The 13,066-nt window shown below is 37.2% G+C and overlaps 1 protein-coding gene across 2 annotated transcripts in view; it reads left to right on the plus strand.

Moving 5' to 3' along the window:
• rps6kc1 (ribosomal protein S6 kinase polypeptide 1) overlaps nt 1–13,066 on the plus strand; it is a 170,567-nt gene that overhangs the window by 117,614 nt on the left and 39,887 nt on the right. For both annotated transcript variants that reach the window (XM_081379221.1, XM_081379222.1), the window contains exons 6-7: nt 8,950–9,300; nt 11,651–11,772. In XM_081379221.1, coding sequence (XP_081235347.1) covers nt 8,950–9,300; nt 11,651–11,772 — 473 coding nt within the window. The remainder of the gene's footprint in view (nt 1–8,949; nt 9,301–11,650; nt 11,773–13,066) is intronic.

The following is a 13,066-nucleotide window of genomic DNA, read 5'->3' on the forward strand; positions in this document are numbered from 1 at the left end:
GTAGGCCAATATTGTATTTAAATATACATGTATTAGGTATGTGTCTGAGGATATTTTCCCACCGGTTAATCGACGTGTGACACGAGTGGGTGCTTTTAAATCGCTAATATAATAGTGTAAGAAAAATAATGATAATGTTGCACACACAAATCACACACAAGTGGGAAAGAATGATGCTTTTAAACAACACTAAACCGCCATTAGGTGTCGCCAGGCATCCATCTTAATAAGCGAGTCATTGATTCATTCGTTCAAACGATTCGTTCGAATGAGTCGATCATGAATAAGACAGATGTTTCTGGGTTGATCATTCAATCTTTGAGTCAACCGATTCGTTAAAAATGCTGAATCGTTCAGTTATGAGAAAACACGTGATGCGTGATGGTTCTGCCGTGATCTTTGTTTAACTATTTTCGCTGCTGAAACAGAACAAAAACAGTCAACATTGCATCTAAAATGTAAGTGACTTAATTGTAACTGTTTATTAACCTGTTGTATGAAATCTAGGGGTGGGAGAAAAAATGTATTCTTAGATGCATCGCGATGCGGACGTGGACGATTCTGAATCGATTCACAAATGTCAAAAAATCGATTCTCTAAAAAAATATTTTTCTAATAACGTAATATTGACGGAAGGCAAAAGGCGGAACTCTAAGCGGACGTGCGTGCAGTCTGTGGCGCGCACATAACAGAGAAGTTTCTTCTGCTCACCAAGGCTGCATTTATTTGATTAATAATACAAACAAAAACAGTAATATTGTAAAATATTATTCCAATTTAAAACAGCTGCTTTCTATTTTAATATATTTTAAACTGTTATTTATTCCTGTGATCAAAGCTGAGTTTTCAGCATCATTACTCCAGTCGTCACTGTCACATGATCCTTCAGAAATTATTCTAATATGATGATTGATACTCAAGAAACATTCATTATTATTTTAAATGTCGAAAACAGTTGTGTACAGTCTTTGATGAATAGAAAGTTCAAAAGAACAGCATTTATCTGAAATCTAAAGCTTTTGTAACGTTAAACACTACCGCTCAAAAGTTTTGGGTTAGTAATAATTAAAATTTTATTTTTTGGGGAAATAAATAAAATAAATCAGTACTTTTATTTATGAAGGATGAGTTAAACTGATCAACAGTTACAGTAAAGACATTTATAATGTTAAAAATATATATATTTGAAATATATGCTGTTCTTTTGAACTTTACATTCATCAAAGCATTTTGAAAAAAAAAAAACTGTACACAACTGTTTTCAACATTGAAAATAATAATGAATATTTATTGAGCATCAATCATCATATTCGTATGATTTCTGAAGAATCATGTGACACTGAAGACTGGAGTAATGATGCTGAAAACTCAACTTTGATCACAGAAATGAATTACTATGTAAAATATTTAAAAATTGAAAACAGCTGTTTTAAATTGGAATAATATTTCACAATATTACTGTTTTTGTTTGTATTTTTAATCAATAAATGCAGCCTTGGTGAGCAGAAGAGACTTCTCCTAAAAACATTAAAAATCTTACTGACCCCAAACTTTTGAACAATAATATATATATATATATATATATATATATATATATATATATATATATATATATATATATATATATATATATATATATATATATATATAAATATAGCTGCGAGCAGCGATGGAGGGCCAAAGCCGGCGGTACCGCCACCCCGGTGCCTTTAGGTAACTAAAGGCACCGGGGTTGCGGTGCCACCGGCTTGGGCCCGTAATCGCTGCTCGCAGCTATATTTATATATATATATATATATATATATATATATATATATTTATTATTATTATTCTCCGCATTTAATTGCATTTTTGAGGGCCTAAACATGCTCGAAAACTCACAAAACTTTGCACACGTGTCAGAACTGGCGAAAATTTACATCTGATATAGGTTTCAGAATTGGACGGGGCAAAATGGCTCGATAGCGCCACCTATAAAAGTTCAACGGAGTGCGCCTCCCGCAACGTTCCACGTACATGCACGAAATTCGGTACATACATGTAATGACCTAATACCTACAAAAAAGTCTCTTGAAGCATAGCCCTAAACACAACAGGAAGGCAGCCATTTTCAACTTCCTCTCAGATTTTTGTGCAGTTTTTGCCATTTTCAGGCCTCGTACTTTAACGAACTCCTCCTACAGTTTTAATCTGATCATCTTCAAATTTAGTGAGTGTAATCTTAAGGCCTTTGCGAAGTTAAATTGCGAAGATCTTGAGTTTTCGTCGAAGGGCAGGTCCTCGGCGGCCTGACAAATTTCGATGTTTCGCCATGAAACAGTAAGTTGCTGTAACTCAGGCATGGAATGTCCAATCTGCCCCAAACTTCACACGTTTGATAAGAGTTCTGTCCTGAACACATGACCATGCTCATATTCAGTTATAGTCATCGCGCCACCTGCTGACAACAGGAAGTGACATGTTTAACACTGTTATGGACTCCTAATAACATATAAAAAAGTGGCAGCAAGTGCTAAACATGCTAACAACATACTAGAAGCATGCTAAAACATGCTAGCAAACTCCTAGCTAAGTGCTAAAGCATGCTATTATTGCAATTAAATAGGAATTTGCTGTAACTCAGGCATGGAATGTCCAATCTGCCCCAAACTTCACACTTTTGATAAGCGTTCTGTCCTGAACACATCTACATGAGAATATTCAGTTATAGTAATAGCGCCACCTACTGGTAACAGGAAGTGTCATGTTTAACACGTTGATGCAATTCTAGCAACATGTTAAAAATGCCATTGACTTCTAAACATGCTAGAAACATGTTAAAACATGCTAGCAATACTTAGCTAAGTGTTAAAGCATGCTAATTCAATGAAACAGGATGTTGTTGTTACTCAAGAAGGCAATGTCCAATCTGCGCCAAACTTCACACTTTTAATAAACGTTCTGTCCTGAACACATGACCATGCTCATATTCAGTTACAGTCATAGTGCCACCTGCTGGCAACAGGAAGTGACATGTTAAACACTGTTGTGGTCTCCTACGACTAGAAACATGCTAGCAAACACTTAGCTAAGTGCTAAAGCATGCTATTGCTGCAATTTAATAGGAATTTGCTGTAACACAGGCATGGAATGTCCAATCTGCCCCAAACTTCACACGTTTGATAAGAGTCATGGCCTGAACACATCTACATGAGAATATTCAGTTATAGTAATAGCGCCACCTGCTGTCAACAGGAAGTGACATGTTTAACACTGTTGTGGTCTCCTAATAACATATAAAAAAGAGCCAGCAAGTGCTAAACAGGTTAGCAACATACTAGAAACATGCTAGCAAACACTTAGCTAAGTGCTAAAGCATGCTATTACTGCAATTAAATAGGAATTTGCTGTGACTCAGGCATGGAATGTCCAATCTACCCCAAACTTCACACGTTTGATAAGAATCATGGCCTGAACACATGTCTATGCTCAAATTCAGTTTTAGTAATAGCGCCACCTACTGGCAACAGGAAGTGACATGTTTAACACGTTGATGCCATTCTAGCAACATGTTAAAAATGCCATTGAGTTCTAAACATGCTAGAAACATATTAAAACATGCTAGCAATACTTAGCTAAGTGCTAAAGCATGCTAATTCAATAAAACAGGACTTTGTTGTTACTCAAGAAGGCAATGTACAATCTACCCCAAACTTCACACGTTTGATAAGAGTTATCTCTTGAACACGTCCATGCTCATATTTAGTTATAGTCATAGCACCACCTGCTGGCAACAGGAAGTGACATTTAACACTGTTCTTGACTCCTAATAACATATAAAAAAAATGCCAGTAGGTGCTAAACATCCTACCAACATACTAGAGACATGCTAAAACATACTAGCAAACACTTAGCTAAGTGCTAAAGAATGATATTACTGCAATTAAATATCAATTTGCTGTAACTGAGGCATGGAATGTCCAATCTGCCCCAAACTTCACACTTTTGATAAACGTTCTGTCCTGAACACATGACCAGGCTTATATTCAGTTACAGTCATAGCGCCACCTGCTGGCAACAGGAAGTGACATGTTTAACACTGTTATGGACTCCTAATAACATATAAAAAAGTGCCAGCAAGTGTTAAACATGCTAACAACATACTAGAAACATGCTAAAACATGCTAGCAAACTCTGAGCTAAGTGCTAAAGCAATTATTGCAATTAAATAGGAATTTGCTGTAACTCAGGCATGGAATGTCCAATCTGCCCCAAACTTCACACTTTTGATAAGAGTCATGGCCTGAACACATCTACATGAGAATGTTCAGTTATAGTAATAGCGCCACCTACTGGCAACAGGAAGTGACATGTTTAACACGTTGATGCCGTTCTAGCAACATGTTAAAAATGTCATTGAGTTCTAAACATGCTAGAAACATGTTAAAACATGCTAACAATGCTTAGCTAAGTGCTAAAGAATGCTAATTCAATGAAACATGACTTTATTGTTACTCGAGAAGGCAATGTCCAATTTGCACCAAACTTCACACGTTTGATAAGAGTTCTGTCCTGAACACACATCCATGCTCATATTCAGTTATAGTCATAACGCCACCTACTGGCAACAGAAACTGACATGGGTAACACAGTAATGCAGTACTAACCACATAATTATTGTGTACTAAGCATGCTAGAAACAGACTAAACATGCTAGCAACACTTAGCTGAGTCATGAAGCATGCTATTATCACCATTATACAAAACATTTTGTAACTGACTTTGACATACTCTTACTATATATACCTCCTTAAATGTACATTTCCCAACCATGCTCTGTCTTCCTAAAGCCACCGAGTGTTGATGGCACGGGTGCGAGGGCCCTTTCATCGCTGCTTGCAGCTTTAATTTATTGATTGAATTTGTGCTTTTCTCTGATGTTTTTTTTTTTTCTTCTTTTCCAATGTTGTTTTTCTGTAGTTCCCAAACATATCAGTTTTGTGGATGACTAGTGGCCAACCCATCTAAACATGAGCGTAAATGAGAAGATTCTGAATGTGTAAAGAGTCACAAAGCCAAAACTTCAGTAGTCTGTACCAATACCAGTAAAAATTTCATGGTTCTCTGTAAAAACTATTTTACTTAACTATGTGAAAAAAAGAATAAATAAATAAATTTAATTAGCTAATTATTAATGCTTAAAATATAAGTAATGTAGCCTATTAGTCTAAGTTTGTTTCATCAGATTTTTTTGTTGTATCTTTTGCTATTGTCTTTGCTATCATCAGTCAGTTTACATTTAAATGCGAGTAAAAATTGCCATTGAAAGTACTTTTTTTTATGAATTTTGATACTGCATGGTGATGAGAATGTGAGATGGCTTAGTGCGATCATCAAATTGCAACGGTTGTGATGTAATTATATAAATATATTAGGGCTGCACGATTTGGGGAAAATGTCATATTGCGATAATTGAGGTCAATATTGCGATTACGATTGCGATATGCGATATAATAAACAAATGGTTTCATGAGTCAACTTGCTTGGTTCTCAAGGAAAATAAATGCACACACAGATTAGTGATAATCAGCCTAAAGAAAAAAGTTCTTCAGTCAAGAGCAGTGAGTGTTTTTCTCTGTTCCCTTTGTTCTTTGATTAACTTAATATTTATTTATTTTTTTGCATTTTAACAAGAACAAAACATAATTTACATACAAGAGTACATATAACCATACATGTCAGGGGTAAAGAAAAAAAAGAAAAAAGAATAACTTTAGCGACAGATGTAATTAGTGGCTACTGTGTACTGTCCCTTTAAGACCAGCCGCTGTCAGAGACGCGGATCTCACACGCGCCTCATTCTTTAACGAGTCATCACAACTCTTCGTGTTCATCATAAGACTACTCTTATGTTATGAAGACACTCGACAAAAAGACATTTTGGCATAATTGTGTGTGTTATTGTTCGTTCAAGCTCGAAAGAGAACTGTATTCTGTCATGCTGTTTTGTGCGCACGCACGATATTAGCGCGAGTCTTTCTGTCTGTCACAGTCAGACATTCACAGGCAGCGCGTTCATTTTGGCATACATGTGTGTTGTTCGTTCTACCGCGAAAGAGAACTTGATACTGGCGCGCGTCTATCTGTGTGTGTGTGTGTGTCTGTCTGTCAGGAGGACATTCACAGGCAGCTCGTTATTTTATGTCTTATCGCGCATGAATGGTTTAAAAGCATTTGCATTAATAAGTGCGTTAACAGCGCTAATTTGTTTATTTAATATAAAATCGCAGCATTTCGCGTCATATAATCGCGTAGGCTTGACATCGCGATTGCGATACGATTAATCGTGCAGCACTAAAATATATATAATCTTGTTTCAGAGTACTGTAACAGTCTGTGTTTTCAGTTTCGATTCACATTAAATGCTACTCTGCAAGTGCTGTGTTTGAGTCACTTATAATTTGCATTTGTGAACGCAACATTTGTCATGAGAATTGTTTGAAAAATCTGTTGTTGTCAACAAAGGGAAGTGATGAGGTCTCCCTGTGGTTTTCCACCAAAATAAAAGCTGAAAAAATTATTTAACGTTTGAAAACAAAGAAACTATCTTAAATGTTAATATTGTAATTTCTATTGTTCTGTAAAATGAAATAAAACTAAAATAATAATGATAAATATAGCTGCAAGCAGCAATACGGGGCCAAGCCGCTGAAAGGGCTGTAGCACAATGCGAAGCCAGAAGAGCAAAAACAGCAGAAATAGAATGTACATGAAGAACAGATAGGTTCAGAAGTAAAGATGAAATCAAAATTAACAGAAGTTTTGATGAGAACAAATACAGAATGTACAAATAAATACACTTATTTCTGATACCAGTGTAAAAAACATTAGTACAGCTCTTACCCATATAATAAAGGAATTTAAATGACAACTTTATACCCAATTTTAAAGTTGTCCCACACAGGATTCGAACCCACGACCGGAATGGTTCTGGATTCGAGACACATGGTTTAGCAACTTGCGCCACTCAGAGGACGTAAATTTCAAAGCTGCAGAGGAGAGGCCTCAGTGTAAGAATAAGCAGACAAAATCATGTTAACGAGATTAGCATGCTAAGGTAGCTTAATGCTAATGTAGCTTATGACTATCCTGATAGCTGAAGAGCCACATTAGAAAGAATGGCATCTGGTTAGCAAGCTAACCAATTATTATGCTAAGCTAACTAGCATAAGGCAACAAACACAGGCTAGGTCAACTTCGGAGACAAATATCTCGGGAACGGTAGCGAATATCAAAAATATGTTCAGTCAATTCTGTGCGGCTCGGTCCAAAGAACATCTGATCAAATTTTGGGCAAAATTGAGCAAAATTTGAAGGAGGAGTAGTGAAAAAAATGTTTTTCATTTGCTCCAATATGGCGGACAGTCACATTCTTGAAAAATGACAAATGAGATATCATCGGAATCGGCATAATCCAAGGAACGTAATGACATAAAGAAATCAAATTTTGACTTATGTTTTCAAAAGTTATAAGCGTATTTGCAAAACACCTTATACCTCTGGAACACTAGGTGGCGCTGTGTTCAAAGTTCTCAGGTACCTTCAGGCCATGCTAATGATGATCCTTACCAATTTTTGTAGCGATATGTCAAATATTTTATAAGATACTGCAATTTATGACAAAAATCAAAATGGCGGACAAGTGATGGTGAAGTGACAAGTGAAGTAATGGGCAACATAAAAAATAAAACTATTATTTAAATTGTAAATGGATTATATACAGAAAGTAAGAAAAGAACGCCCCATCACTGCAGCTGCTGGACTCACTGAGTTCTGTACTTTTGCAACAACTCCTGTTGGTTATTATGCAGGGATTCACAAACGTGCTGAACTCAATGAACAATGACAAAACTACAGTCTTGAGTGATATTAAGTGGACTCTGACCAACTGTAACACTTCTGATTCTTACAGGCATTAGTGGTATAACGGCACACAGAAATTATGGTTCGATGCATACCTTGGATTTGAATCTCATGACTGGCAACACCAGCAGCGCAAACAATCGCGTCTCTCAGATAATGTTACACAATAAAATTAAATATGACACATGGTAGGGTATCTTGTAAGTCTAAATAAACAGTTTTAGATATTAATGTTTTTTGTTAAGTTTAATTAAATTAGTTTCATTTTCTTCTTAAAACTGGCATCTGTCAATTGACAATAATGCAGGCGGAAATTAATTTACGCTGCTAATCAGAGCCGGATGTGATGACACGCTGACTGTCATAAAGGCCTATTGTGAGTCACGGTCATAGTGCCAACAACTGGCAGCATGAAGCATGACACACACAACGAGAATATTTCAAAGCCTTTCAATTTACCGAAATTGCTTCAGATGCTGTTAGAATATTTTCAAGACATGGCTCATGTAAAATTGCAAAGGGATATTTGATCTCTTAAATAGTGTTGCCATGGTAATAAATCAAACTTCAAAATGCTTTTCTTTGCATGTTCTGGTGTTTTAAAGTCCTTAGCATGCTTGAAATTTCATGAAATTTGTCATCCAAACATATCAGAGTTGTTGGCTGTTAGGAGGCAAAGGCAAAAGCTAAAACAAGGACGTGCAGTTGGGCTCTGTAGCGCCCCCTTTTGACTAAACAGTTTTAACTACAGTCACCAGACTCTCCACCAGTACAGTTATTGTTTTCGTCAAGCCAAATTAATGACAAGAAAGGGACGCAAGAAGAGTCGCATTGTGCATTGTCAGATTTAGATCAAATTGATGTTGTAAATTTGGTCAAGGAGGCTGATCACATGGATGGGCCTACTGTGCATTGTTTTCTTAAAGCTATTTAGTAGTGGTGGCGCCTTAATGCTCGGGCCTTTAATTGCTGTTTGCAGCTATATAACATTTTTTTGCATCATATCCAGTCGTGTAGTTCATACTGAATTTGTGTCTTTAATGGCAGGTGGCAGCAGTCACAGTGAGCTGAATTCTCTGGAGGTTGATGGAGACTTTCTGGCTGCTGTGGACGATGGAATGGCATCAGGCAGCATCAAGCACAAAGCAACACAAAGCAACTCATCTCCAATCCCACAGCCAGTGACGTCCCCAAGCCAGGTGGAAGTAGAGTCCAGCCACACCAGTGGGACTTTGAGCTTTGCCTCTAGTCTCAGGAGCTCCACAGAGAAGGAGGACTACCTGGAAAAGGCCAGTGGGCTGATCGCTCTAGCTGTCCAGAAAGAGGTGGAGCAGGAATTTGCAGTGGCGTTTTCCTACTATCGTAGAGGTGTGGATCTTCTGCTGCAGGGTGTACAAGGTATGTCATTAAATGCATGTATTTACACATGCACAGCTGCAATTGTCTCCTATTGGTCGCATGTCAACATATATGCTTCTGATTGGCCATTGTGTTCATGTGCTCAACATTTAGAGCTGGTAAGTCCCGACCATCCGTAAAACCCCAAGTGGACCTCTAGGTTGAAAAATCGTCAATGCAAGTGAATGGGAGAAAATAATTATTTTCTGGTCCCGTTTGAATTGTGCCATGAATGTGAACATATGTTGTCTGTGAATTTTTTATATAATTTTTCATGTTACGAGTTTGACAGTATATTGTATGATTCTTCAGCTAGCAGTTGTGGAAAAGACATAACGAGAAAGACTACATGTCGCCTATGTGACGTCATCCCATAAAGTTGACTTACCCGTGGTTTTCGCCAACCTCAACGATTTTGTCCTCTCCCTGAAAGAAGGCGGTGAAGTGCACTAAAGACACAGCCATGTTTAGCGGGATCCGTGAGCTAGTGTCCGTGTGCGAGTGGTGGTGACGTTTCAAACGCGTCGAAAGCAACGAAGAGTTGTAGTCCACAAAGTGCTCTCACACAAAGTCTAACCGTATCAAACTTCTACCCGCTAAATTGTAGCATTCTTTACACGAAAGGTTATATAAAAAATTCACAGACAACATATGTTCACATTCATGGCACAATTCAAACGGGACCAGAAAATAATAATTTTCTCCCATTCACTTGCATTGAGGATTTTTCAACCTAGAGGTCCAGGGGGGTTAGCGGAAGGGGCGGGACTTACCAGCTCTATATGCTTCTGATGGGCCATTTTCACGCGCTCAACATATATGCTTCTGATTGGCCATTGTGTTCACACGCTCAACATATATGCTTCTGATTGGCCATTGTGTTCACGCGCTCAACATATATGCTTCTGAGTGGCCATTGTGTTCACGCGCTCTACATATATGCTTCTGATTGGCCATTGTGTTCACGCGCTCAACATATATGCTTCTGAGTGGCCATTGTGTTCACGCGCTCTACATATGTCTCTGATTGGCCATTGTGTTTTCGCGCTCAACATGCGTATATGCCTGTGATTGGCTACAATGATCAACGCTTCAAAAATATGTTGTCTTCACCGAGCGCTTACACAGATACACATGAGAGCGTTTGAAAGTGGCGTCTATCGGTGGATTTATTAGGGATCCACTCATAGACGCCTGCTTTCAAACTCTCCCATGTATCTGTGTAAGCGCTCGGTGAAAACAACATGTTTTTGAAGCGTTGATGAGCGTTCTCATGATTTGTTACAGCAAAAACTTTTTTGCACAAAAATATTTGCACTGGTTACTCTCAACCAATAAGTTGTAATTTATGCAGTTTCTATAATCATCGGTAGTGGTTAAACACATCCATGTTTGAAAAACAGCTTTCACTCCAAGCAAATGAACTTTTGGTGCGGACCAACAAACAAACATGTTTACTAGAGGTAGGAGGAAAAAATATTTTTCGCCGATGCATCCAAAGCTTTCAGAATCAATTGTGAGCTAAATAATTTTTTTCATCATGAAATTTGTTTGCGCTAGAGTCAATTCAAGTCACATTTATAGTGCTTTATACGATACAGATTGTTTCAAAGCAGCTTTACAGAGATAAAAGGAAAATATGCATTTCGGCTGTTGTTCAGCTGAAGTCCGTTCGGTGATGGTTCAGTTCCATTGTAAAGATTGTCAATTATTAAATTAGTTCATTTAATCTATAAAGCAGTTCTCATACAACTGCGTCAATACAGTCAGATCAATAATATTGCTGAACATTTAGTGTCCTGTTTTCTGCTTGCTGCTAATAACAAACAAACACACACAAAATTATCAAACTAGTATATAAACATTCATAAGGTTTCATGGTCAAAGCCTTTTTTACCTGTTAGAATTGAAAATACTCGCATGTGCTTTGTGTGTGTTAATTTTGATGAACGTGTGTGGCATGCAGCTGTCATAATAATCAAACAGCAACAGCATTAATGCTGAGAAAGAAAAAATCCCTCACTGCCATTGTCTGGAAAACTTTCAGATACTTAAAGCACTCACATATACTGACTGAAAGCACTTTTTGTTGATTGCTTTGTTTCCCTTTATTAATTTATATTTGCTGTTAAGAAGCTATATTTAGTTGGTTAATAATTTTTAAAATCCAGTTGTTTTTAAGTCATTTGTAATTATTCTCAAAAGTATTATTATATTATAAAAGTATTTAAAAAGTTATAAATAAATGAAAAATAAAGTAAAAAAAGAATGTTCAGATATTCAGATTGTGAGGTGCCTGAAGATTCACACCCCTAGTGTTTATTGCGTGTGCATTTATTGTGTATTTCAGGAGAGGTGAGTCCCAGCAGACGGGAGGCTGTGAAGAGAAAGACGGCAGAATATCTGATGCGTGCCGAGCTCATTTCTGCACAGCTCAAGGACAGCATGGGCCAGAGCTCCACTCAAAGCAGGGTCAGTGTGTGTCTGACCTTTCACCTGAGACCTCACTAATACAATGCACATGCATTTTTGATCCTCTATAAAGTGAGGAACAAATCAGGATTAAAGTGAGTTCACCCAAAAATGAAAATTAGCACATGATTTTCTTACCCTCAAGCCTTCCTAGGTGTATATGACTTTCATACAAATACACTCGGAGTTATATAAAAAATGTCCTGGCTAATCCAAGCTTTATAATTGCAGTGAATGGAGGATGAGATTTTAAAGCCCAAAAAAGCACATCCATCCATCATAAAAGTGCTCCATACGGCTCTGCGGGGTTAATAAAGGTCTTCTGAAGCGAAGCCATGCATTTGTGTAAGAAAAATATCCATATTTATAACTGTCGACTAAAATAACTAGCTTCTGTCAGACGGCCTACGCAAGTCGACTTGCACAAAAAGACTCACTTGACGATGTATGACGTAGGATGTAGGAGTAGCATAAGCTTTGACGCCTCTCCTGGTTCAAATGAACAGGGCTGGGTAACAAACTCAAACTCCTCTGACATTTCTCTTTAAAGTTCTCGTTTTAGACCTCTAATTCGTGACTGGTGTTTTTTTCTTCTGCGCTTCCGCGTTCATCATTACGTTGTGCGTCAGTTCAAGTGTTACTCCTTCACCGTAAATCGATGCGTATGGCCATCTGTCGGAAGTTAGTTATTTTAGTTGATAAAGTTTTAAATATGGAAATTTTTCTTACACGAACGCGTGGCTTTGTTTCAGAAGGCCTTTATTAACCCCCCGGAGCCGTGTGGAGCACTTTTATCATGGATGGATGCATTTTTATGGACTTCAGAAACGGCCATTCACTTTTAATATAACTCCGATTGTATTCATCTGAAATAAGAATGTCATTACACCTAGGATGACTTAATCATGTGAGTAAATCATGGGCTAATTTTAATTCTTGAGTGAAATATCCCTTTAATGAAGGTATAAACTAGAGAATTTTTTTTTATATATAGCTTTTTTAAAGTAAATAGGTTGAAAATATGAACAGAAACTGGATAAACTTCATTTTGAACAATATATTTTGAAACCTGACGGGCTTAATTTTGTGAAATGTTTTGAAAAGCATGTGTGATATACTACATGTACATCTAAAAACTAATGTAAAGTTAGAATTTCTGCATTTGGCTTCAGGTTAAAGTATTTTAATTTCAGTGCATCTTAAGCAGAAACTGAAATAAATTTTCTTTTATATGGCGACAGAAAAGACGTGTGCAGTATTTGTGTCATGCACTGCTACCAAGGTTATTATAGTT

This window comes from Scardinius erythrophthalmus (genome assembly GCF_964197995.2).
Source record: "Scardinius erythrophthalmus genome assembly, chromosome: 11".
In the NCBI taxonomy this organism is placed as follows: domain Eukaryota; kingdom Metazoa; phylum Chordata; class Actinopteri; order Cypriniformes; family Leuciscidae; genus Scardinius; species Scardinius erythrophthalmus.